We start from the raw sequence: 24,318 nt of genomic DNA, 5'->3' as shown, positions 1-24,318 counted from the left end.
AAAAAACTGTGGTCCCGCCCCCAGCCATAGCAGCAAATGCTGAGTGGATAGCTTAGAATTCCACACTGAGAAGGGAGTAACAATGTACTACAACAGCCCCACCAGAGTGGTGTCAGAAAAAGCCAAATCAGGAGCCAGGACTTTGATCTGCAGACCCATAATAAGCTTCCCCCCTCTCTCTCCCTCTCCCGATGAGGTATCTGTGGAGCCCACATGGAGAACTTGGACTTATCCCAACTGGCAGTCATGATATGCTCCTTTCCCTCTCTGTTGGAGTAGTATCAGAGGTAATACTAATTTCATAAAATGAATTGGGAAGTTTTCCCTCCCCTTCTATTTTCTAGTTTTGCTTCAGCAAAATTGGAATTAAATCTTTATTTTTTTTTAAGATTTTATTTATTTGACAGAGAGAGACACAGCAAGAGAGGGAACACAAGCAGGGGGAGTGGGAGAGGGAGAAGCAGGCTTCCCGTGGAGCAGGGAGCCTGATGTGGGGCTCGATCCCATCATGACCTGAGCTGAAGGTAGATGCTTAACCGACTGAGCCACCCAGGCACCCCTGGAATTAAATCTTTAAACATTCGGTAGAATTCTCCAGTGAAACCATCCGGGCCTAAAGATTTATTTTGGGGAATTTTTACATTATGAATTTATCTTGTGTGTAGCAAATTCCTTAAAAATCACACACACACACACACACACACACACACACACACACACACACACACAAACCCTCTCAGAGCCAGTAAACCAATATAGCAAGGTAGCAGGATACAAGATCAATATACAAAAACCACTTGTATTTCTATACACTAGCAATGAACACTCCAGAAATGAAATAAAGAAAATAATCTTATTTATAATAGCATCAAAAAGAATAAAACACTTAGGAATAAATTTAACACAAAAGGAGCACTGAAAACTACAAAATATTAGGGTTTTTGTAAAGCAAGGATTGCTTTATTTTTTTAAGTTTATTTATTTATTTTTAAGTAATTTCTACACCCAGTGTGGGACTCGGAATCATGACCCCTGAGATCAAGTGTTGCATGCTCTTCTGACCGAGCCAGCCAGGTGCCCCTACAAGATATTGTTGAAAGAAATTAAAGACCCAAACAAGTGGAAAGGTTTCCCATGTTTATGAATTGCAAGACTTAACATTGTTAAGATGACAACACTTTCCAAACTTGAGGCTGTATTCTATGAAATTTGGAATTTAAATAAATTATGTTAAATTTGACAAATTTCCTCAAATATTCCCTCTGATAGTCAGAGCCTGAGCCTGAGAAGTAATTTGAAGGTACAGTGAATACTTCATTTACCAAAAAATATTATCACTTGTTGCCTAAAACCCTTTGCTTTTTTTAGGTGATATTTTATAAACTCCTCAAAATAAGGCGACCCTTTCTCATAAGAAGGAATAAAAACTTCTCATAAGCTGGAAGTTACTACAGACAGGCTGAGTTCATATATATATATATATATATATATATTTTAAGTAGGCTCCACCACCCAACATGGGGCTTGAACTCATGACCCTGAGATTAGGAGTTACATGTTCTACCCACTGAACCAGCCAGGCACCCCCATATGCTTATCCCTTAACCTGGTTATAATCATCTCAGCTGCTTGAACCGGTGGCTTTAGAGAGGAGATATTTTTGTGGTCCCTCCCATCCTGCTTGCCTTAAATCTATGGTGTATATTCCATGTTAATGACTGATTGTCCCTCCTGGTCAAATCATTACTATGGTACTAGGGATGCTGTTTTTAACCCTGTACCAGGTTTTTATCTTTTTTTTTTTTTTCCCAAGCGAGGTTCTGCCTTTCTCCCAGTTATTAAGGTAGAATGTGAGGGAGCCAGAATTGTCTATTGGCTATCTGAATTCTTTTAATATAAAATTTCACGGTACAGGTAAGGCCATGAATCCATCTTTTTCTGCCATTTCCTTATGTTACTGACAATTCAGTTTATCAGAAAAGGTCCCCAAATTAAGTATTTGTCTGGGGGGATAGAGTAATAAGGGGAAAGTTATACAACTATAAAATGCCAAATAAGAAACAGATCATGGGTCAGAAACAGTCACAATTGTAGAAAGAAATGACAGCCAAGTAGCAATTGAACGGTGGGGACTGCTTGTCCACAGCAGTTCAAATCATCAGCAAGAAGTGTGTTTTCCTTCTCGGCACATTTCATTCTTCCTGGAATTTCCATCACTGCTTTTGGCTTCTTACCCTTTCTAGCTACAGCCTTCTTGGAGGCCGTGTCCTGGGCTGTGAGAGCTTGTCAGTGACTTAAAGCCTGAGTAGTTCTCTGCCTGTACTACTGCTGTAGGGAAAGAAGTGTGCTGTTTTGTTTTGTTTTGTTTTGTTTTGTTTTGTTTTTAAAGAGTCATTTATTTATTTTAGAAAGAGAGGAGGGGAGTGGCAGAGGGAGAGTGAGAGAAATCCTCAAGCCAACTCCCTGCTGAGCGTGGAGCCTGACTTGGGGCTTGATCCCACGATCCCAACATTACTACCTGAGCTGAAACCAAGAGTTGATGCCTAATCTACTGAGCCATCCAGGTGCCTCAGGAAGTGTGGGATTTTTTAAAAGATTTTATTAGATAGATAGAGAGAGAGAGAGAACATGAGCTGGGGTGAGAAGCAGAGGGAGAGGGACTGACTCTGCACTGATTGCAGAGCCTGAGGTGGGGCCCGATCTCGTGACCAGGAGATCATGACCTGAGCTGAAACCAAGAGTCAGATGTTTAACCCACTGAGCCTCCCAGGTGCCCCAGGAAGTGCATTTTTTAAAAAGATTTTTAAAATTTATTTGAGAGAGTGAGAGAGTATGAGAGGGAGAAGGGTCAGAGGGAGAAACAGACTTCCCGCTGAGCAGGGAGCCCGATGCAGGGCTTGATCCCCGGCCTCCGGGATCATGACCTGAGTCGAAGGTGGACGCTTAACCGACTGAGCCACCCAGGTGACCCTCAATTAATATTTTTAAATGCATAAATGAATTATGGTTTAAACATTATGAACTAAACAAAAGAACCTATCCACTGTGTATCATGTTGGATCTGTAGGAGAATGTTTTCAGAGTTCCAAATAATGAAACTCCAAGCCAACATGACAACTAATGCTATTTGTAGATGATTATTTATATGCTTAAACCAAAGTGCAGATAACAATCATAAAAAGCCATATATTGAGTTATTGAGGAAAAGGGCAAGTAACCTAGGCTATATGGCTTTAAGCATTATAGGTTTATTCACAGAGATGTATTATTTTAACCTGAACTCTGAGTATTATTTTCATGTGACTCATACCTCTTTGTTCTAATTCTGTGCACAACATGGAATTTCTCATTATAATTGTACTTTTCATGTAGGACTGCTTCTTGAACTCCTACTATGTGCCAAAAACAGTGCTAAGTCCTGGGCATAGAGTGGGAAGACACCAAACAGGACCTCTACCTTCCTGACATTTTTTAAGTAAGCTCTATGCCCACTGTGGTACTTAAACTCGTGACCGCAAGATCAAGAGTTGCATGTTCTACCGACTGAGCTCGCCAGGCACCCCTACCTCCCTGACATTTAAAGGTAATTGAGGGAATAGACCTTAAATAAATAAACTGACAATAAATATTTAATCACCAATTATGATACATTTTCTGAAGGAAAAGGTCAGGATGCCACTGGATTAGGTGGTCAGGGAAAGTCTCTGAGAAGTAAGAGTTAAAGCGAGATGTGAATTATGAATAGAAGTTAGCCATGCAAAAAGCATGGGGACAATATTCCAGGAAGAGGGAACAGCAAGTATTAAGGGTCTGAGGTGGGGGACACTTGGCTGGCTCAGTTGGTAAAGCTCCATCTCAGGACCGTGAGTTCTAGCCCCATGTTGGGTGTGGAGCCTGCTTAAAAAAAAATTGTTAAAAAAAAAAAAAAGGATCTGAGGTGGGAAAAAATTTGACCTGTTTGAGAAACTGAAAAAAGTCTATTTGTCTAGAAAATTATATAAGGGGATAATTATGGATATATAGGCAGGAATTAGATCATACAAAATTTGGTGGGTAGTGTTAAATAATTTGGAATTTATCTAAAGGTCAAAAGCAGTATTTTGTAGGGTTTGACCCGGGCAAAATGACATAATTTAATTTTCTCTTTTTTTTAAGATTTTTTTTTTTTTACTTTTTAAAAGATTTTTATTTATTTATTTGACAGAGAGAGACACAGCGAAAGAGGGAACACAAGCAGGGGGAGTGTTAACATAACATAACCTCTCTGCTCCTGCAGAGCAGGGAGCCTGATGTGGGACTCGATCCCAGGACCCCGGGATCATGACCTGAGCTGAAGGCAGACACTTAACCGACTGAGCCACCCAGGTGCCCCTTTTATTTTTAAGTAATCTCTACACCCAACATGGGGCTCGAACCCTGACACCAAGAGTTGCATGCTCTACCACCTGAACAAGCCAGGCACTCCTCAATTTTCATTTGTAAAAGGTCACTCTGGTTGCTGTGGGGAGAATGGATCGGTTGGAGAGAAGGACGAGCACAGGACATCCAATGAGGAGTCTACTGAAGTAATATAAGAGAAAGATTTTAGGAGCTTAAGGCAGAATGGTGGCAGAGGACATGTAGAAATGAAAAGAACCAGATCTGAGCCTTGAGGAATAGTCATTTAGGAGTCATATTGGAAAGTGAGGTGTTGTGAAAGCCAGAAGCTGGTTCCAAGAGGGAAGGAATAATCAGGTGTGTCAGAAACTGTGGAGAGGTTGAATTAGATAGGAATGAAAAGTATGTCAAATTGATATGGCAGCTTAGTGATCTTTTCTGACCTCTGTAAAAGGAGTTTTAGTGGATCCAGAAGCTATGTTGAAGTGGACCAAAGAAGTAGTATAGGCTTTCCGTTTCTAGCATGTCATCACTGCTGAAGACAACAAAAAGTACTGGTTAATAGATAAGACCACTGGGGCGCCGGGGTAGCTCGGTTGGTTAAGTGTCCACCTCTTGGTTTTGGCTCAGATCATGACCTCAAGGTTGTGGGCCAAGCCCCACATGGGGTTCCGAGCTTAGTGTGGAGTCTGCTTCAGATTCTTTCTCCCTCTCCCTCTGCCCCTCCCCACTCCCTCTCTCTCAAATAAATAAATAAAATCTGTCTATTTGTTTGACAGAGAGTGAGAGAGCATGAGCAGAGGGGAGGGGTAGAGGGAGAAGCAGACTCCCCGCCGAGCAGGGAGCCCGATGCGGGACTCGATCCCAGGACCCCGGGATCATGACCTGAGCCGAAGGCAGACGCTTAACCCAACTGAGCCACCCAGGCGCCCCAATCAAAAGAATCTTTAAAATAATAGATGAGAAAACATCTACTTAAAAGCCTCAAAGATCTGCAAGTTAAGGAATTATCATGATAAAACCTAAGAGACTGTGAGAACGCAGAGAAGTGAAGTAATAAACTCAGCTTTGTCCTAAAGACAACTGTGGTATTTGGGGAGTTTGAGGATTTCAATTTTGCAAAAGCCACCCAAAACATAGGGGTAAAAGACACAAACCCAGAAACCAATTAAAGGTGGAAAGTCTAATAGAAGTCCTCTTCCCATTAAATTGGTGTCCAAATGGACTAAGCCCTCATGAAGGAGAACTTAACTTGCTCTCCCCCAGGGAACTACAAAGGGATATTGCCTTGGTGGTGCCAAGCAGGACAGAGAGGAAAAAATTGGCCCAGAAGCTGTCATCATGCAGCCCTAATTCACACTGCCTAGGGGACTCAAGAAATGTCTAGCCATAAATTTAAAGTGATCCTGGCCATAAAGTGAATGTTTCCAGACACTTAGCAAAAGCAAGCATAGATCCTTTGCTGAGGAGAGTCACCTTTATCCTAGATCTCAAGAATGTATTCAGATTATTTTATAAGGAAAGTGAGCAGCTTACAAAAAAGTTAATAGCCGAAGCATTGAATTACCATAAGTGAGAACTGGCAAAAGTAGCAGACAGCAGAGCCATATCCTTAAATAATTTAAACGCTGGAATTATTATTTATGTATGTATTTATTTATGTATATACGGATATATGTATGTATGAATGTATTTAAGTAGGCTCCATGCCCAACGTGGGGCTTGAACCCATAGTTCTGATATCAAGAGTCACACACTCTATTGACTGAGCCAGCCAGGTGCCCCTAGATACTGGAATTATTAAACACAGAATATAAAGAACTATGTTCACTATGTTTATATAAATAAAAATGGGGGGAACAAGGATTTCTAAAGAATTTTAAAGATATTTGGAAAATTATTTCATCAAACTTCTAGGAGTAAAAAAATATCATGATCAAAATTAAGAACTCAATTGAAGAGATTAACAGATTAGACCCAATTAATTAGACAGTTAGTGAATTGGAAGACATTCCAGAAAAAATTATTTATAAGAGAACTGAAAGTTCTGGGCGCCTGGGTGGCTCAGTTGGTTAAGCGACTGCCTTCGACTCAGGTCATGATCTTGGAGTCCCTGGATCGAGTCCCGCATCGGACTCCCTGCTCAGTGAGGAGTCTGCTTCTCCCTCTGACCCTCCCCCTTCTCATGTGCTCTCTCTCAAATAAATAAATAAAATCTTTTTTTAAAAAAAAGAAAGAGAACTGAAAGTTCTGATCACAAGGAAAAAAATTTGTCACTGTGCGGTAATGACAGATGTTAACTAGACTTATTGTGGTGATCATATCACAATATACACAAACACCAGAGCAGTGTGTTGTACACCTGAAACTAATATAATGTTATACGTCAATAATATCCCAACTTAAAAAAGAAATTATTTAGGGGCGCCTGGGTGGCTCAGTCAGTTAAGCGTCTGCCTTCGGCTCAGGTCATGATCCCAGGGTGCTGGGATCGAGCCCCACACTAGGCTCCCTGCTGAGTCTGTTTCTCCCTCTCCCGCTCCTGCTGCCCCTCCCACTGTTCATGCTCTATCTCTGTCAAATTAATAAATAAAATCGGGGGTTTTTTTAAAGACATTATTTGGAAATCGGCACAGAAAGGCAAAAAAAATAGAATATATGAAGAAAGTACAAAATTAGGTTTTGCTATTTGGTAAATTTTAAATCAAGTTGTATAACATAACCTCTAGTCGATGGTACTTGGACAACTGAATGTCCACCTGCAGAAGAATTGTTAGTCAATTCTCTCTTTTTCTTATAAAATGTCACTTGGATTTTATCACAGGGATTCATGGAGTCAGCACGACAGCACACTTTGCAGTCTGTGCAGGAGCTGAGTAACCCTGTGTAGTGACCAGTGGCCAACATGCTTTGAAAGAAGTGATGTGATTGGTCAGTGATCGTGATGCACATCTATCAATTACATCGTTTTTTGTGGACTGAAAAGCAAGCAGCCAAGTCTGTACTTTGTGCAATTACTCACCATTAAATACACTGTGGTAACTAAAATGGAACTGTGTTGTTGAGAGACTGGTGTTATTTAACTAGACTGTGGTAACTGATATTTGTGCATACTGGAACCAAGCAACGTGAGAACTATTTGTATACACACTTTACTTATTTGATGCTACCTACAAGTACTCTGTAACGCTCATATAGTACAAGAACCTTGCAATACTATGCTTCCATTTAGTCCCTCCCAACATTTGTGCTATTTTTGTCATATATTTTTCTTTTACCTATGCTACAAACCTACCAAATGTTGATCATTTTTCATCATTTTTGAATAAGAAAAAAGTCTTCATACCTACCCCCATATTTACTGTTTCCGGTGCTCTGCATGTCTTAGTATAGATCCAGATCTTTTTTTAAAGATTTTATTTTTGGGGCGCCTGGGTGGCTCAGTCATTAAGTGTCTGCCTTCCACTCAGGTCATGATCCCGGGGTCCTGGGATCGAGCCCTGCATCGGGCTCCCTGCTCCGCGGGAAGCCTGCTTCTCCCTCTCCCACTCCCCCTGCTTGTGTTCCTGCTCCCGTTCTCTCTCTCTCTCTGTCAAATAAAAAAAATAAAATCTTTATTTAAAAAAAGATTTTATTTTTAAGGAATCTCTACACCCAGTGTGGGGCTCGAACTTATAACCCCAAGATCAAGAGTCTCATGCTCTTCTGACTGAGCCAGCCAGGTGCTCCTATATAGATCCAGATTTTCATCCTATACAAGGCCTGAAGGACTTCCTTTAACATTTCTTGGAGTTCAGGTCTTTTGGTGCTGAACGCTCTCAGCTTTCATATATTTGAAAAAAACTCCTTATTTTGCCTTTGTTTCGAAAGATCTATTTACTAGGTGAAGAAGTCTAGTTGACTTTTTTTCTTTCACTACTTTAAGGATGTTCCACTGTCTGCTGGCTTGCCTTTTTTCTGATGAGAAATCTCCTATCATCTGTATGTAATGTGTCTTTTCTTTTTTTTTCCTTCTGGCTGCTTTTAAGATTTTCTCTATGACTGGTTTTAAGCAGTGTGATTATCACGTGCCTTGGTGTAGTTTTTCATGTCTCTTGTACTTGGGGTTCACTGATCTTACTAATTGTTGGGTGCCCAGTACTTAGCACACTACCTGACATGTTGCAGATAAATCAATAAATATTTTCTGACTCAAACTAAATGATTTTGTAAGGTAAAGCAACCGTATGAATTCATCTGTTTGGATCTTCAGATATTTCAATTTGTTAAACCAAGATCATTTTCACTGACAAGTATTACCTTTTTCTGTGGGCTCTTACTCTCCCTCTGGCTCCCCCCACCCACTGCCCTGCACTTTAAGCTCCGGGAAATCTTAATTATTTTGGATTTTCCAAACTGTCATGCTCTTTCATACTTCTGTGCCTTTGCACATGCTATTCCCTCTGCTTTTATTTCTTTTGTCTGCCTGGAGAACTACTACTCATCTTTCCAGACCCAGCTCAGATGGTTCAACTTCCAAGGAGCTTAAGACTCCCTTGACTCAAACCCCTTTCCCATCTGATTGACCACTTCTTCATTTGGGTCCGTCCTAATTTTTTAAAAAGATTTTATTTATTTGAGAGAGAGCATGAGAGAGAGAGAGTGAGCAAGTGGGTGGCGCAGGGGGAGGGCAGAGGGAGAGGGAGAAGCAGGCTCCCCGCTGAGCAGGGAGCACGATGCAGGGCTCAGTCCTAGGACGCTGGGATCATGACCTGAGCCAAAGGCAGACGCTTAACCAACTGAGCCACCCAGGTGCCCTGAGCCCATCCTAATTTTGTAAATATTTCTGTCACTGCATTTATCACATTTGGCTATCTGAATACATCTGGCACTTAGCCCAATTTCAGGCACGTTGACGTGCACGGCGATCATTACTTGAATAAACGGGCATTGGGAGAAATTTAAGAAAAAGAAGAGAAAAATTAGGAGGATTCTCGATGCAAATCCTGTAGGATCTTATCATAAAGATTTTAATTTTTACTGCAAGTCAAATCGAGATCGTTTGGGGTGCCTGGGTTGCTCAGTTGCTTAAGTGTCCAACTCGATTTTGGCTCAGGTCATGATCTTGGGGTCATGAGATCAAGCCCTGTGTTGGGCTCCTCGCTGAGCATGGAGCCTGCTTAAGATTCTCTCTCTCCCTCTCTCTCTGCCCCTCCCCCCATTCTCTCTCTCTCTCAAAAAAAAATTAAGAACCTTTGTAGACTTCTGAGCAGAGTGGTAACGTGTCCAACTTAATGGTTTATAATTGTCTCTCTGGATGTGTGTTGAGAATCGATGGTGGCTGTGTTGTGGGTTGAATTATGTCTCTCCCAAAAAGATAAGCTCAAATTCTTACCCTTCAGTACCTATGAATGTGCCCTTATTAGAACTAGGGTTTCTGTGGATTTAATGAAGTTAAGGTGGGCTCATATTGGATTAAGGTGGGCCTTAATCCAATAACGGATGTTCTTAAAATGATAAGGAAAATCTGGGTCCTAAGACTGAGGCAGTGAGGGAGTCCCAGCCCCTGCCCCGGGGCTCTTCTGGGTTCTTCTCCCTGCTCTGCTTCCCGGGGGCACCAATCCGGGTTCCTCTCCCTGCCCCGCTTCGCGCACGCGCCAAGAGTGCCCAGTATGCAGAAGTAGAAGTGTATAAATTGCCCCCTTTGTGCTCGGGGCTCAGACCTTTGGAGACCACTCTCCTCTGAGCCCGCCGGCGTTAAAAAACCTCCTATCCTCCAAGGTCTCCGGGTGCCGCTTGGTTCTTCCGTCGGCCGATCCAGTCCAGGTTCTGTAACAATAAGAGGAGGGGAATTTGGGCACACAGACACACAAAAAGGGAAAACAGCTATGTGAAGACACACAGATACACAGGGAGAACACCATGTGAAGACAGAGGCAGAGACTGGAGTGATGTGTCTACAAGCCAAAGAAGGCCACAGATGGGTAGCAACAGCTAGAAGTTAGGAGAAACAGGTTGTCTCTCAGAGTCTCCGGATGGAATCACCCCTGCAGACACCTTGATTTCAGACTTTGGTCTCCAGCATGCTGACAGAATAGTGTCTGATGTTTTAAGCCACCTAGTGTGTGATACTTTGATGGCGGGAGCCCTACGAAGCTAATACAGTGGACAAAGGTAGAAGCAGTTAGGAGGCCACTGGAATAGTCCAGTCAAGACATGACGGGGCCCGGGATCAGGGTGGTAATGGTGGAGACGGTGAGAAACCATCAGATTCTGGATACATTATGAAGATAGAGCCAACAGAATCTGCCAATGTACAGGTCGTGGGGTGTGAGAGAGGTTAGCTATTATTATCTGCATGAATCATTTAAATACTTATTGACATACAATATACACCCGTAACTGTCTATTTTTTCATTGCCTCAAATATGCCAGGTTTGAGGCTATTCAAACAAGGATCATTCATCAGGGAAATCAAAAGAAGCTTATTTTGCTGTGAGATCAAAGGCTAAATAACATTCTTTCTCTGGGTCTCAATATCCTACTTGGTAAAGCAAGAATGTTGAGCTCCATCCTATGACCATACGATTCTATTATCATCGGGTGCCTTGTTGCCTTTGTATTGATCAGTTTCCAGAGGATAGTAAACTGTTTTCTGACTTCCCTATTTGAAAACCTATCTTCAAGTCTGCAGTAGCCTTGAGTAACAGAACTCTCTGTCCCCTCTGTTGTTGATTTTCTGCCATTTCATAGTTTGAATACATAAAAGAGTGACCTACCACATTTAAAAATAGAAGTACAGCAAGACCAAAGTAACCCTTTGTGCACTTTTTTCAGGGATATGACAGGCGAATGGGGTTGCCTAATGGGAGTCTGGGACTCCATCTGAAATAAAGATTTGGAATTTTGAGTCTTGAGACTTCAGAATCCACTTCCTAGAGCACACCCTGAGCTATCACCATCTGTGTGCTTAAATTTATATTTTTAGGGAGGTAATGAATTTATAAAAGAAGATAATTCTTTTTTTTAAAGATTTTATTTATTTATTTATTTGACAGAGAGAGAGAGAGAGAGCAAGAGCAGGAACACAAGCAGGGGGAGTGGGAGAGGGAGAAGAGAAGCAGACTCCCCGCTGAGCAGGGAGCCCGATGCGGGGCTCGATCCCAGGACCCTGGGATCATGACCTGAGCCGAAGGCAGACGCTTAACAACTGAGCCACCCAGGCGCCCAAAGAAGGTAATTCTAATACTAATACTAATAGCAAACATTTATATAGAGTTTGCTATGTGTCAGGCATTGCTCTGAAGGTTTTGAAAGTATTAACTCACTTAATCCTCACAACGCTCCTATGAGCTAGGCACAATTATTATTCCCATTGTACAAACACGGAAACTGAGGCACAGAGCTATTAAGATTCTTTTATTACATGAATAAGGGATCCTATACCACGCAAAAACAAGTGGAACCCTTTTAAAATAATTAAAACAGAAATGATAAATGCGAGGCAATGTGGAGACTTAATATGGAGAAAAGAAGTTTTGTCGGAATCCCACAAACTAATTCTGACGGGGTCCATAACAAAACACCCATGACTTTAGGTCTCTTCCTGCCTCCAGCCCTTGTTGGTTGACATTGGTTCTCTAAGGAGGAAAAAGAAGGCCTGAGAACTAGGCCTCAGGGCTTCTGAATGTACCTTTGCCAGCTCCCAAACACCTGTTAGATCCGGTTCTCAAGAAGTTTTGAAGTTTCGAAATGTATCCTGGCACTGCTTCTAAATCAGTCCCTTGCTGGGGCTGGAGAAATTAGACTGTCCCTTTTCCAACGCGCTTAAACCTTTTACTTGAGATTCCAGAGCCAATGTTTCCTTTCTAGAAAATAGGGACGAGCCTTCCTAAAAGTCACAATTATCACAATCTTGAACCGCCCCAAACCCGCTCTGTTCCAGCGCCCACAGCCTTTGCTGGGTCTGTCGTCTGGTCAGGCCCAGCTGGGTTGGGTCCAGATCGGACCAGAGCCACCGTGTGTTATCAGTGTGTGTGACCCATTTGGTGATGGAAGAATCAGCAGCGGGCAACCGGGCTAATCCCAGTCTGAGAAGAACATTTATTCAGCCAAACACTGGGACTGGAGTCTCTTAACATAATGAAGAACATGCGCTTGTTCCCCCAACCAAATGCCGGAAGCTGGGAGCAAACTTTGAAGCTAGAAGAGAGCAGTGGTGTAGGACTGAGTGCCCCCAGTAGATTTTACACACACATGGGTGCAGCAGTGGTTTGGGGGATGTTGTTTCCCGGTGACAAATGAGGAGGCCTGAGCTACCAGAGACACAAGCCCAGCCTCCCCCAGGGGCACAACGCGGGGACAATGCTCTCCGGACACGCGGGCCCTTAGAACCCTGGCCAGAGGCAGAAATTCCGGCCAGACCATTGTGCAGAGGGGCAGGGGTGAGCGTGGGGGGTGGGCGGCAGGGTGCAGTTCCCACATCGTTAAGGACCCTGAAGCACACCCAGGCGACTTTCCCGAGCTAACCCTCTTCAAAGTCAGGCCACTAAACGGCAGGCCTAGGGATGAGCTCTGTGCCACGCCCTCCTCCCCGCACAGTCGCCGCGTCCAGGTGGCTTTGTGAGTCACTCAGACCCTCCGTAATAAGCCCACGGTGGGTGGGGCCGCCTCGCACTTTCTCGCCCCTTCCCACCCTGACTCAGCCCTCGACCGATTGAGCTCCCATCGCCGGCGGGCCGCCGCCGCCGCTGTGCCCGCCCCACCGGGCATGCTCAGAGCCCGGGCGGGCTCCGACTGGCGGCAGGCAGAGGCCGGCGCGCGGCGCGGGGCCCGGGAGCCCCGGTCCCTTTAAATCCGGCCGGCCGGTTGCTAGGCAACGGCGCGGCCCGCGCTGGCGCTGCACTGCAGAGGCTCTGCCCCGCGCCGGCCAGGCCGGGTCGCGGTGGCCAGCGCCGAGCCCAGGGCTGCCGCCCGCCGGTGGTGGCAGGCTTCGGGGAAGAGGGGCCAGGGCCCGCTGGACCCCACCCACGTCTCCAGGTACGTGTGCGCGCGGGAGCGCCGGGGCTGCCCCAGGCTCGCGGCTGAGGGACCCCGGGCGGAGGCACCCGGTCCCCCCGCCCCCCCCCCGCCACCTCGGACCACCACCACCACCACCACCCACCCACCCCCAGCCTCACTGCGGCTCTCGGCTCTCGGCTCTCCTCCGAACCCGGGGCGGGAGCTGGCGAGCGCCAGGGAGCCAGGGGAACAGGGTGTGGGAGTGGGGTGCGGAAGGAGGAGTGGGGTCAGGCCTCGCCCGCTGCCCTCTCCCCCCCCCCGCACCCCCACTCCACCCCCCAGAGTGTAGGGACTGGGGAGGTGGCAGGGAGCGCCCAGACCCGAGCCCCCTTCTCCCCACTGGAAGCAGGGATCGCAGGAGTTTGTGAACCATTTACCGAGAAAACCCCCAAACTATGCATGCATAGATACAGCTTTATAGCAAGAATGTGACTTCCATACTAATAAAGTACTCAGCCTTTGGAATTAAGGTGATTCCGTATCTTTTCTTCTACAAGGAATAGTTTGACGCCAATAACAAAGAATTGGAGGGTAAAAACCGTTTACAGGGCCCAGTTTTCAATGGTACTTTGCTTCACTCTCAGTATCTGCCAAACAATAGGGAAGACGATTTGTCCCGTGAAGTGAGCACTTGGCTCAAATGTTAGGACCCTGAAAGATGAAGGCAAAAAAAATCGAGATCGCTTTCCTTTTTAATGATTTCACAAATTAACCCGACTCCGAGGGAGGGAGGCAAGGCCTGGGCTCCAGCCCTTTGCTAACGTGGCTCTTGGCACGCTCATTAATAACAAGCATGCTCCTGTGGCCACTAGCAGTGGCTCATTTGCTCAGTAGGTGCTAAAGGCTGGGAGATGCCGTGTGGAATAACCTGCCACCATGACTCTTGTCCTATTTGATATTTGCATTGCTTGGGGACGGAAGACTTGGTGGCTTGACAGTTGGGAAAGTGGGTTGGCAAGTTAAAAAGAAAACTTGCTTCAAAGTGTCTGGCATCACATTTTAGATAGGCCACACGGCATTCTAAGTATATCACTTGTCATTTTAAGCTACATCTCAGATATAAACACGGATTTGGGCATTCTGGTTAATTATATTTTCTAATTATGCTGTGGGGATTTTATTTTCAGTTCAAACTGGAGAAGGAGAACAACGGCATCCAATAGAAGACCTTGGACGTTGGAGAGTGTAAGTACAGTTGTGCTGGCTGGTATCTTGTTACTGTTGGTGTTCAGAAGCCCAGAGCCTGACCCAACATCGAGTCTTCAACCTTGTAACTGTTTTGTTAATCTGCATTGTCCGTACATTCTCAAAAAAGCCTCACGAAAATACAAAAGAAAAAGTGTCCTGGAGACTTTAGCTAAGCCAAATAAACTTTGAGGGAAAAAATAAGAAATCCTACCATGTTTCCCAAAATACTATTGCATAAACCAGAGAAGAAATTATAAGTATGTACAAAAACTCGGTTAGAATTGCAGCATTATAGAATTTCCAGAAAGAATATTAAGAATATTAAGGCTCATTCATTCAACAGATATTGAAGGGGATGCCAGGGGATCACAGTGTATTGGTATGATGAAATGCTGTCGAAGCAGCATGGGAAAAACTTAAGAGTGCAGAGTCATCCTCGCTAATACCCAAATCGGTACTCCAACTGTGATATTTCTAAGAAGTTATTGGAGGCTCTGAAAAACACTGGGGCATTTGGAAAGTTCTGGGTAAAGCAACTGGATATAAAATGCAAATATCTCCAGTTGTGGAAAAGACTACCTCAGAATCACTTTGGCTTCAGAAATGTGGGGGCATCGGCCACCTTCGGGATTTGGGGCTGACCTTCCCTGAGGATGCATGCTAAATTAATGTAAGATTTGAGCTTAGGGTCCTCACTGCTTGTTTTAGTAGCACCTACATTTCCCCCCCTCCAAACTGACTCTTTCTGGGGTCTGATAACTTCAGGCTGACAATTTTGGAGCACATCTCTTGGGAGAAGGGTTGGGTTGTTTGACTGGCTGGTTTCTGTTCCAAGGGAGGGTAAGGAAAATCTGAAAAAGAACAAAACTTGTTGTTTACAGTAGACTACAGTTGCTTCCGTTTTTGTTTTTATTCGTTTCTCTTAACCACCTGTAAAATGGGTATCTATTGTCCCTATTTTATACTGGGAGAAACTGAAGCTCACATAAGGTAAGTTTTCCCATTGTTCTAAAGTGTGGAGTCAAGATACCTGCCACCCCTCAGGATTTTTTCACTATAATTCTCACACTCAGTTCCTTTCGCAAGAACTTCCTTTTCCTTCATCCCCACAATTTTGCACGCTAACAACGTGTTTCCCCACCTTGACTTCAGACACTTCATTTGGGTCCTCATTTTGGTATTTAACATTTTTCTGCGAGCCAGTGGTTCTCAAGAGGGTAGAGAATGGAGAAGCTCCCCTAGAGGGGCCAGAATCTTCTCAAATTGGGAGAGAGGGTAATGATGCTTTGTGCCTGGGAATAGTGGAGGCAGAAAAAAAAGGTCGAGAACTACTGGTTTTAAGTGAGAACAGATCAGACAATTGAGCAAAGAAGCCAGGCCAGTGACTTTCTTTGTAGCAGACTTTTTTTTTTTTTTTTCTCCTTCCTTATTTTGGCCAAGCAGTTTTTCTGAGGGTTGGGAGAACTGAAACCATCCAAGAATAATGGGGAAAAGTTCCCTGTGCTAAGAAGGGCCCTTTGTCTTCCCCCTACTGCTCCGGGGCTGTGACTACAAGCCACGCCTCTAGCTGAGGGTGGCTGGGGGCTGAGTGCCGTGACAACAGTTTGACCGTCCCAGGTTGGAGATGACCTTTTGCAACTGCCATTCCCAATTTACGAAGTTTGTTTGGGATGAAACACTCTGACGAGGGGAGGGGGTGGGGGAAGCCTCTGGAGGTCTTCCAGAACTGTTTCCCAGTCCCTGCCTACCCCTGCCTGGAAGAATGATCGCATTTTGCAGACAGATGTAGATTTATGCAAAAGAGATGGTCCTGAAAGTTTGAAATCAAATTCCAATGTAAATGAGATAAGGCAACGGAAAAAAAAAAAAAAGTCTTTGATTTTTAGGTTAGCAAATTTCCCTAAAGCGTGTGATTTTAAAAATGAATGTTTTAGAAAACAAATAATTAGATTTCACATATTTAACCACTTATCCACGTTAATATGGGTCTATTCCCCAGGGCCCGCTACCTTGAAAATGGAAATGAGATGGTTTTGTGGGTTTCTCCTTTCACGGCAAATAGCGGTGCATTATTTTCTGGAGCTCTTCAACGATAGCTGTGCGTTCACCTATGATTTTTATGGAATGGTTTGCCTGAAGATCCATAATAAATGATCACTCTTTGCTTAGCTCTCAACAATTCTTTTATGTTACATCACATTACATTATAAATTTATTTGCAATTTATTTTATCAGTGGTTCCCAAATTCTTTCGATGAATATAAACCACTTCCATGAGTCAGGCGATCCCTTACTCCACCAAAATGCCCTACTACTTTGCCACCAAAACAAGAAAGTCACCAAAGGATAAATGGTGATGTTTTCAGAGAGACACTAACTAGAACGATCAGGAGTCTATTACTAATTTATGTCAGGCACAAATGAATAGATGTAGCCGTATTATGGACACCCTTGTCTTAACAGCGCAGTCCCAAGGACTTCTGGGGGATTGCTGTCTTAGAGGACCATTAATGTTATTTTTGCCACATGACTTTATAGTGTTTTCCTGTGTTCTGGCTTGTTTGTTTCTTCCAAGTTTTCATCTCTCTTGGACCTCCTTCCCTTACCCTTTAGTCCTTCAGTGACCAACGTAGTGTTAGGGAGGCAGTTACAGTAATAAATATTCACAATTGACCCACTAAAAAGGCCTGCTTATACTTTCAGTAATGGCTTCTGGTTTGATTTGCCCTATGCTGCAACAAATTACCCAATCAAGTTTATTGAGAGCAAAATGGCTGCCCTGGCAGGGTAGAGGAGCGCCATTGTTTCAAAGCATATTCCTTGGCCTTGCCAGAGAATACTAATGTCATACTTGTTCTGCATAAAAAACAAACAGTGCAGTTTGGGAAGGAAAAATGAGACTGGCAGCTTTTACCCCCCAGTCTGTGCTTTGCCACACTCTGTGACTAGATTTGGGAACAAGCCCTTCAAGAATATCTTGCCAATGAAAGAGGAAAAAAAAAAGAAAGGAAAGAAAGAAAGAAAAAGAGAGAGAGAGAGAGAGAGAGAAAGAAAGAAAGAAAGAAAGAAAGAAAGAAAGAAAGAAAGAAAGAAAGAAAGAAAGAAAGAAAGAAAGAAAGAAAGAAAGAAAGAGGCAGCTCAGAGACCCCTTGACCCTGTCCTGTGTAAGCCATGGGAGGGAAATTCCAGAAGGCTTTTCAAACCTTTCTCTTTCTGTCCTTTGATATGTGACATGCAATTCTCCTTACCCTCCCCCCTTCATTTTTCCTCTCTCCTTTTGTGGCCCTTTAAAAAAAGTACCTAAGCTCTGAAAATAGTGGGTTGTTTTCTTTCAGTTTGTGGAACGAAACCTAGCAGAAGAATAAAGAGGAATTTTAGAAGAAGCACTGACCTGGGAGACAGGGTCTCAGTTTTACCACTTACAGGCTGTGTGGACTCGGTCAAGTCACCTGACTTCTCTGAGCCTCGGTTATAAAATAACTGGACTCTTCCCAGTTCTTTGAAAAGCACTGACTGTATCAGGAAAATGTACAGAAGCTCAAGGAAGAAAGGTAGTGAAATTGAAGAGAAAAAAAAAATGCATGTATGTTTTTGCCAGAGATTTATGGGAGGGTTGGAGATAGAAGTCACTTGCTCAGGGTGCAAACTTATTAATGAAAAGAGTTTTTTCTGTTTTAACCTTTTTCTGTACCCAGATCTCAATCTCAGATTTCTTGTTATCACTATCTCCAGGAATACAGGGGCCTCCCCTTACTTGCCCCCCCGCACACTTCCCTTTCCGATCAATCTCCCAGTGCCTTTTCATCCAGAGTTAGGTACAAGGAATAGTAACCTGTCTCCCATTGCTACCTGATTCGAGGCATTTGTATCTTTTACAGAATTGTCTGGGTAAACTGTGACTGCTAAAAAAATGTGACTGGCAATTAGCTTCACTGTCTTCTATCTTTCCTCTGTTCCTTTCTCTTCTGACCACCATGATAACTCCCAGCCGTTTGCATTCATATTCCTAAGAGAGGAGAGAAACCAGGGTTAGGATGATCTTCCCCTTTAAGGAAGGCTAGAGCATAGATGCTTCTGCGTGGTGATTTAGTAGAATAATAAAAGTCAGAAAGGACTATTTCAAGAGAATGGAGATGATGCTTCAATGGCAAACATAGACCATGAATTTCAAATCTCCGCTTATTACTGCGGTCCGGTTAACCAAACTTAAATAAAGCTTGGTTTATGGCTTTTGAACCAATCATTCTAACACCTTCACTGAAGATCTGTATCTTTCCCTTTCCTCAAAACCAAGTAGTTGCCGGTGGGGAATGTACCCTTGGGGATAGCGAGTCCCTTCCCTCTTTCTTGGGTGGGATTAGGCATGTTCAGTACACAATAGCAAGTTTACTCTCTCACCATAACAAGGGAAACCTAGCATTTAAACTACTGTTGTTAAAAAAACATACCGGAGAGATGATATACCAAAAAGTGGTTATCTCAGAACCATGGGATTATGAGGGAGATTCCTTTTGTTTTTTGTGCTTTTCTGTATTTTCCAGAATTCTACAAAGAGCTTCCACTACTATTAGAATCTTTTTTTTTAGAATCTTTATATTATATGCAATGTTATGTAAATATGTATTACATACTAAATAATATTCTAACATTATAATCTTGAATAATAGTAAAGAAAATATTACTTTAAAAAAGGAATGCAGCAATTGCCATTTTCAGAGTTGCCAAGATAAAATTGTATTTGTGTGCTTGGGAAAAAGAGATGCAGGCATCCTTTGATTTTTCTCAGTGGCGATGCTGTAAATGCATTGCAGCAAATGAATGTATAAACCGCAGAACGGGACCCCCTCCTTTTTCTTCCCCTTTGGCAATCACTGCAGTTGCTGGTTTGGTGGTTTCACATGTCAGTGGCCTTTCAGTGTGTTGCTTGGGTCCTTCTTTCTCCCTACTCTGAGGAGTAGTTATATTTGATCAGATATTTCCGTATGTTAGGAAAGCTGTGTGTTATGGATTCTCTTTGAATAGGGAAGATTCCTTTTGGAACAAATAAATATCCTCTAATTTTTAGAAATTGGGAAAGTTGGCTGTGATTTGGTATGTTATGTTTTCCACCTGAAAACTACACTTGGAGTCAGTATCTCGAGAAGAACACATTCGGTGGCATTGATATTTTCACTCATTGACATTCGGTTCTCATCATGAAATTGCTGTCAAAATGGATAGAATTCTGTGCACTTGGCAGTCTTGCCTAAAAGCAAAGCCCAAGACTGGAATAGCAGGAATTTGCAGGTCAAGACAGAAGGGCATTTGGCAGAGTTACTCACAAGGAAGTCTGCATGGTATACTTTACCAAAAGCAGCTCACATTGCATTAAGCCCTGACATTTTAGTCACTTTAAAGAATGAATAAATAGTCCAACGTAAATGAACTAGAAAAAAAAAATCAAGCACATTGGAAGCACAGGTAGTAACCTACTGTTAATATTAACCTGTTAATTTGAAATCACTTTTATTCTTTAGAAGCAGTTCATTTTCATGTGTATGGTTGCTTTCTCATAGAAACGTTTTCTCTACAGTAAATAGCCCAAAGTGTCCGTTGATTGATTATACTGCATAGCAACAGAGAAGTTTAACACTGGAAGAGTCTGTGACACGTAACTGGTGTTCAGTTCATGAAAGAGGGACCTGAAGCTCGTCCTCCACTATTGAGGTTCTTTCCCCCTTGAGCCACTACAAGTAGTTCTTCCCATTACACCAGCTGCCAGTGTAAACAGTGTGCCTTGATTTTAAATTTTGTTTTTCAGGAATTGGAGGACGTACCTGGAGAAATGGACGCTAGAAGAAAACACTGGAAGGAGAATATGTTTGCTCCTTTCTTTAGTGCACAGGATGTTCTAGATGAGGCTTCTCAACCTGAATCTTCTTCTGAACAAATGACTTTAGATAAGGCCAGTAGAATAGAAGGAATTTATAATTTGTCTAGTAGAAAGTTTCAAGAAGAAAATAAATTTAAGAGGAAAGAATTTATTTCTCAACTAAATGAAAAAGAACAAGAACCAAAGTTAAGAGAGAGAAAGATAAACATTTCAAAAAACGAAGCAGACACAAATTCTGTCTCCTGTGACTCATCTAATTTGGATGTGGTGACCGAAGAAAGCTTTAACAGCACAGAAGACCATTCTACCTGGAGTACAAAGGAATTACCAATCCTACCACGATCAGACATAAAGAAGAAATTTACCGACGGAATGTCTCCAAAACTTCGCCTGAATCTTTTGAATGAAGAACTGGAAGAACTTAACATGAAATGCAGGAAAATAGAAGAGGAATTTGAAAATGCTGAAAAAGAACTTTTGAACTCCAAAAAAGAAGTCTCCGCAAAACCCCTCAAGTTTCAGGAAACAGGGGCAGAAACTTCGAAGAAAGACTGGGAGCTTCAAGCTTTAAGAAATGACCTATCCGAGAAAGCGACAAACGTCCAGAACCTAACCGAAGAGCTCCAGCAAGCCAAAGAACTCATCCACAGGCTGAGCCTAGAGAACCGAGATTTAAAAGAGGCTGTTAGGAAACTCAAGCGTCAGACAGAGATTGGAAACGCACTCCTGAAGGAAGAGATGAAACTGTATTATGAGCTAGAGATGGAAAAGGTCCGCGGGGAGCTGGACGCCATCAAGAACGAGCTGAGAGCCGAGAAGACCCTGCAAGCAAGAAATAACAGGGCCCTGGAGTTGCTTAGGAAACACTTTGCTTCTGTGACGTCATCAAGCACCCTGGACAGCTTGACGGAGGATTTTTTTTAAAACTCAAAAAGATTTAAAAAAAAAAGGCCTTTCATGAGGCAAATCATGGAGCCAAATCAGTGTTTCTCATGCTTTCTTTGTGTGCTACTTAAAATGTGGGCGATGGGAGGAAGTAGGTGTTCATTTGGGTGGAATCAGGCTATCCATAAAAGTATGTAAGTATTTAACTTCAAAGCTTCTGTTTTCTCCTTCTCGGGACGGTATCACGAGAGTCCAAATGGAAATGAAGCTTCAGAAATCTCTTCTTTATATGTATCTATTTCACTCAAAAACATGTAGTGATTCACCAAATCATTTACGAATACAAATCAACAGCCATTTTGTGATCTTGTGAGCAATATGTCCTTGGCACATGAATATTCTTCCATCTGTGTTCGTTGATGTTAACAATAAAAATCTTGTTTGTGTGTATAAGCATAACATGTGTCTCTGGGTCTTATAGCTGCCTGTTCAGACTCAATGGGATACTAAAAATGTATCTGCTTTCTTTGAGATCCAACCTTAATTAGGCACATATAAACATCTCCGGAAAAAATGCAGCTTCCCCCCCCCCCGCTGTTTTCCCCATGCTTTCTGCCTTGACCTGGCCACGGTTCCCATAGACTGCAAGACGACTTAAGAGACATGGCTGTGACCTTTGCTAGAGCCCTGATTTTGTCTGCAATAGCTTTTGCATTTTCTTGTGTTGACCAGCAAGGGGCGTTGTTGACACAGTTCTTCCCAAATTCTACCAGGAAAACTTACACAATCTTCCTGCCCGATTTATATCACCCGCTGGCTGGGGCTGGAGTGAAAGGTATAAGATGTCACCTAGGTAAGCTGTTAGCCCGCTGGCTTGATTTGTATGGGAATCCGGTCCTGTCAGGGGCCTGGGCAATGACAATTTTGTACTTAGAATACAATGTACTGCTTCGGTCCTTTGGTGGAAATGCTAGGCCCGTTGAGTCTGTGCATTTGCTTGTATCAATCACCAAGATCTCTTGTGATAGCAGTTCTGTTTGCACGGTGTTTTTAAGTCCAATGAGCCAAACGTAATTACAGGTACAATTGTAAGGGTTTAGGTGTCTTCCCTGTTGGGAAATCCCCAAACTAGGAGTCCAAACACTTGAGTTCTAGGACCTGTTTTGCCATTAACTAGCTAATTAACCTTCCAGGCCTAAAAGTCCTCATCTGTAAAATGAGGGAGTGCATCTCTCATCCAAATTCTGTTCCCTTCTGATGTTCTCAGTGGTTTGATTTGCAGGTCTAACTGTACCTGTGAAGTAGAATTCCTATGGTATTGGATGCATTCAGTTCTAATACTTGGGGGACCTTCTTGGCAGACCCCTCCCCTTTCAAAGGAAATATACATAGGCTTTTTTTTTTTTTTGGTAGTTTGAACACCCCCAAATACTATGTCAGTAATAAATCAGGAGAAGAAACAAATGAGGTCCTTTGTTCTTTCTCGCTTCCTTTATTCACTAAGGTCGGGGAAGGCACTAGAGGGAGGCAGACTACCCTGACTTGGAGGCTGAGCAGGGTGTGCCTGGCCTAAATTGGACTAATTTGGAAGATCGGACTAAATTGGAAGATAGTAATCCTTGGTGCTTTCTGACTGGGCCCCGATAACAACCTGGGCGCTGGCAGCCTGCGGAAAGGGGAAGATGACCTTCAGGTTTCTGGTGTCCCTGGCGTCCCACCAAGGGTCTAGGCACAAAAGCAAACTAGGAACAATTTGCCTATTTGGCTCTCTCCCTCATCACCCCCTTAAAAGTTAGCCTTTTGTCCTTTGCCCAGGAAAGACTCTCTGTCCCTGACTGCTAGTGTGCAGAGCTGCTTACACGTTTAAAATATTGCACAAATTGTGTTAAGCCACTAGGCTCAATTTTCTTAGTATAATTCAATTTTTAAAAAGGAGTTTTTACTCCAGGAGACTTTCGGTCAACCAACCACACATCTAAAGTCTTCAGTGACAAGTTGGTTTATCTTGCATGAGTTTATATGTGTGCTTATGTGTGCTTAGGGGGCAGGGAAGGAGTGTGTCTAGAAAAGATAAGCACATGGCTTAGCCCATCTCTGGGAGGGGGTGTATTTCTTGGAAGGAGCTAGAACACAGATTCTTTTTTCTTTAGATTTATTTGTTTCAGAGGTGGGGAGGGGCAGAGGGAGAGGGAGAGAAACTTAAGCAGACTCTGTGCTGAGCATGGAGCCCCACACGGGCCTCAATCTCACGACCCTGAGATCATGACCTGAGCTGACACCAAGGGTCAGGCACCTGACTGACTGCACCACCCAAATGCCCCTAGAACACAGATTCTTGATGAGACAGCCTGGGATGCTGAGCCCCAGTAAGGCCTGCCCTACAGAAAGGCCCTATGAAAATCATAGGTCCAGACACTAACCAGGGAGAGAATATATAATCACCAGGTCCAGAGGGCCAAGGAGAAATGGAAGCAACGTTCACAGAGCCAACAGTCTGGAGCTGGGAAGGGGTCACACCTTTTGACGCTTTTTTTAATTCTTATATTTTTTTAAAAGATTTTAAGTAATCTCTACACCCAACGTGGGGCTCAAACTTACAACCCTGAGACCAAGAGTCCCATGCTCTACTGACTGAGCCAGCCAGGCACCACCCACCCCCAGTGCTTTTATATTTCAAAGCAGGGCTATAATGAGCTGGGAGAAAACTGGGCAGTTAACTGTTTTCTTCATGAGCAGATGTGAACAGCACTGGGTTGACATGGCTTAAAGAGGCAGAATCAAGGCAGACGCAAATACTCTGTCCTATTGTCGCTGTAATCACATTTGTTGCATTAGGTGGCCCCCAATTTTGATTAGAATATATTGTCACTGATGGGGCGCCTGGGTGGCACAGTCGGTTAAATGTCTGACTCTTGGTTTTGGCTCAGGTTGTGATCTCAAGGGCATGGGATCCAGCC

The 24,318-nt window shown here is 43.3% G+C and overlaps 1 protein-coding gene and 1 non-coding gene across 3 annotated transcripts; one reads left to right on the top strand and one right to left on the bottom strand.

Moving 5' to 3' along the window:
- Positions 1-1,509: 1,509 nt before the first annotated feature.
- On the bottom strand, positions 1,510-1,582 carry TRNAR-CCU (transfer RNA arginine (anticodon CCU)). Its single transcript has one exon. It is a non-coding gene; the product is annotated as a tRNA-Arg (tRNA).
- An 11,467-nt stretch (positions 1,583-13,049) lies between these two features.
- On the top strand, positions 13,050-21,820 carry CCDC160 (coiled-coil domain containing 160). 2 transcript variants are annotated; one of them, XM_025852557.2, is made up of 3 exons: positions 13,050-13,395; positions 14,544-14,601; positions 20,405-21,820. In XM_025852557.2, exon 3 carries the CDS (start codon positions 20,429-20,431, stop codon positions 21,398-21,400), a length of 972 nt encoding a protein of 323 aa, XP_025708342.1. In that variant the 5' UTR covers positions 13,050-13,395; positions 14,544-14,601; positions 20,405-20,428; the 3' UTR covers positions 21,401-21,820. The 2 variants fall into 2 exon arrangements, with proteins under 2 accessions (XP_025708342.1, XP_073735188.1); XM_073879087.1 differs by lacking the exons at positions 13,050-13,395; positions 14,544-14,601 and adding an exon at positions 20,185-20,310.
- The last annotated feature ends 2,498 nt before the right edge of the window (positions 21,821-24,318 follow it).

The sequence above is a fragment of the Callorhinus ursinus genome, unplaced genomic scaffold (assembly GCF_003265705.2).
Source record: "Callorhinus ursinus isolate GAN/ISIS: 27379988/994484 unplaced genomic scaffold, GSC_fseal_2.0 scaffold33, whole genome shotgun sequence".
Classification (NCBI taxonomy): Eukaryota; Metazoa; Chordata; class Mammalia; order Carnivora; family Otariidae; genus Callorhinus; species Callorhinus ursinus.
Note: the sequence above shows the minus strand (reverse complement) of the source record. Positions and strands in the feature narration are given on the sequence as shown.

What these genes read in the sequence shown, in the direction of transcription:
- CCDC160 (XM_025852557.2), top strand. Translation starts at nt 20,429, where the DNA reads ATGGACGCTAGAAGAAAACACTGGAAGGAGAATATGTTTGCTCCTTTC.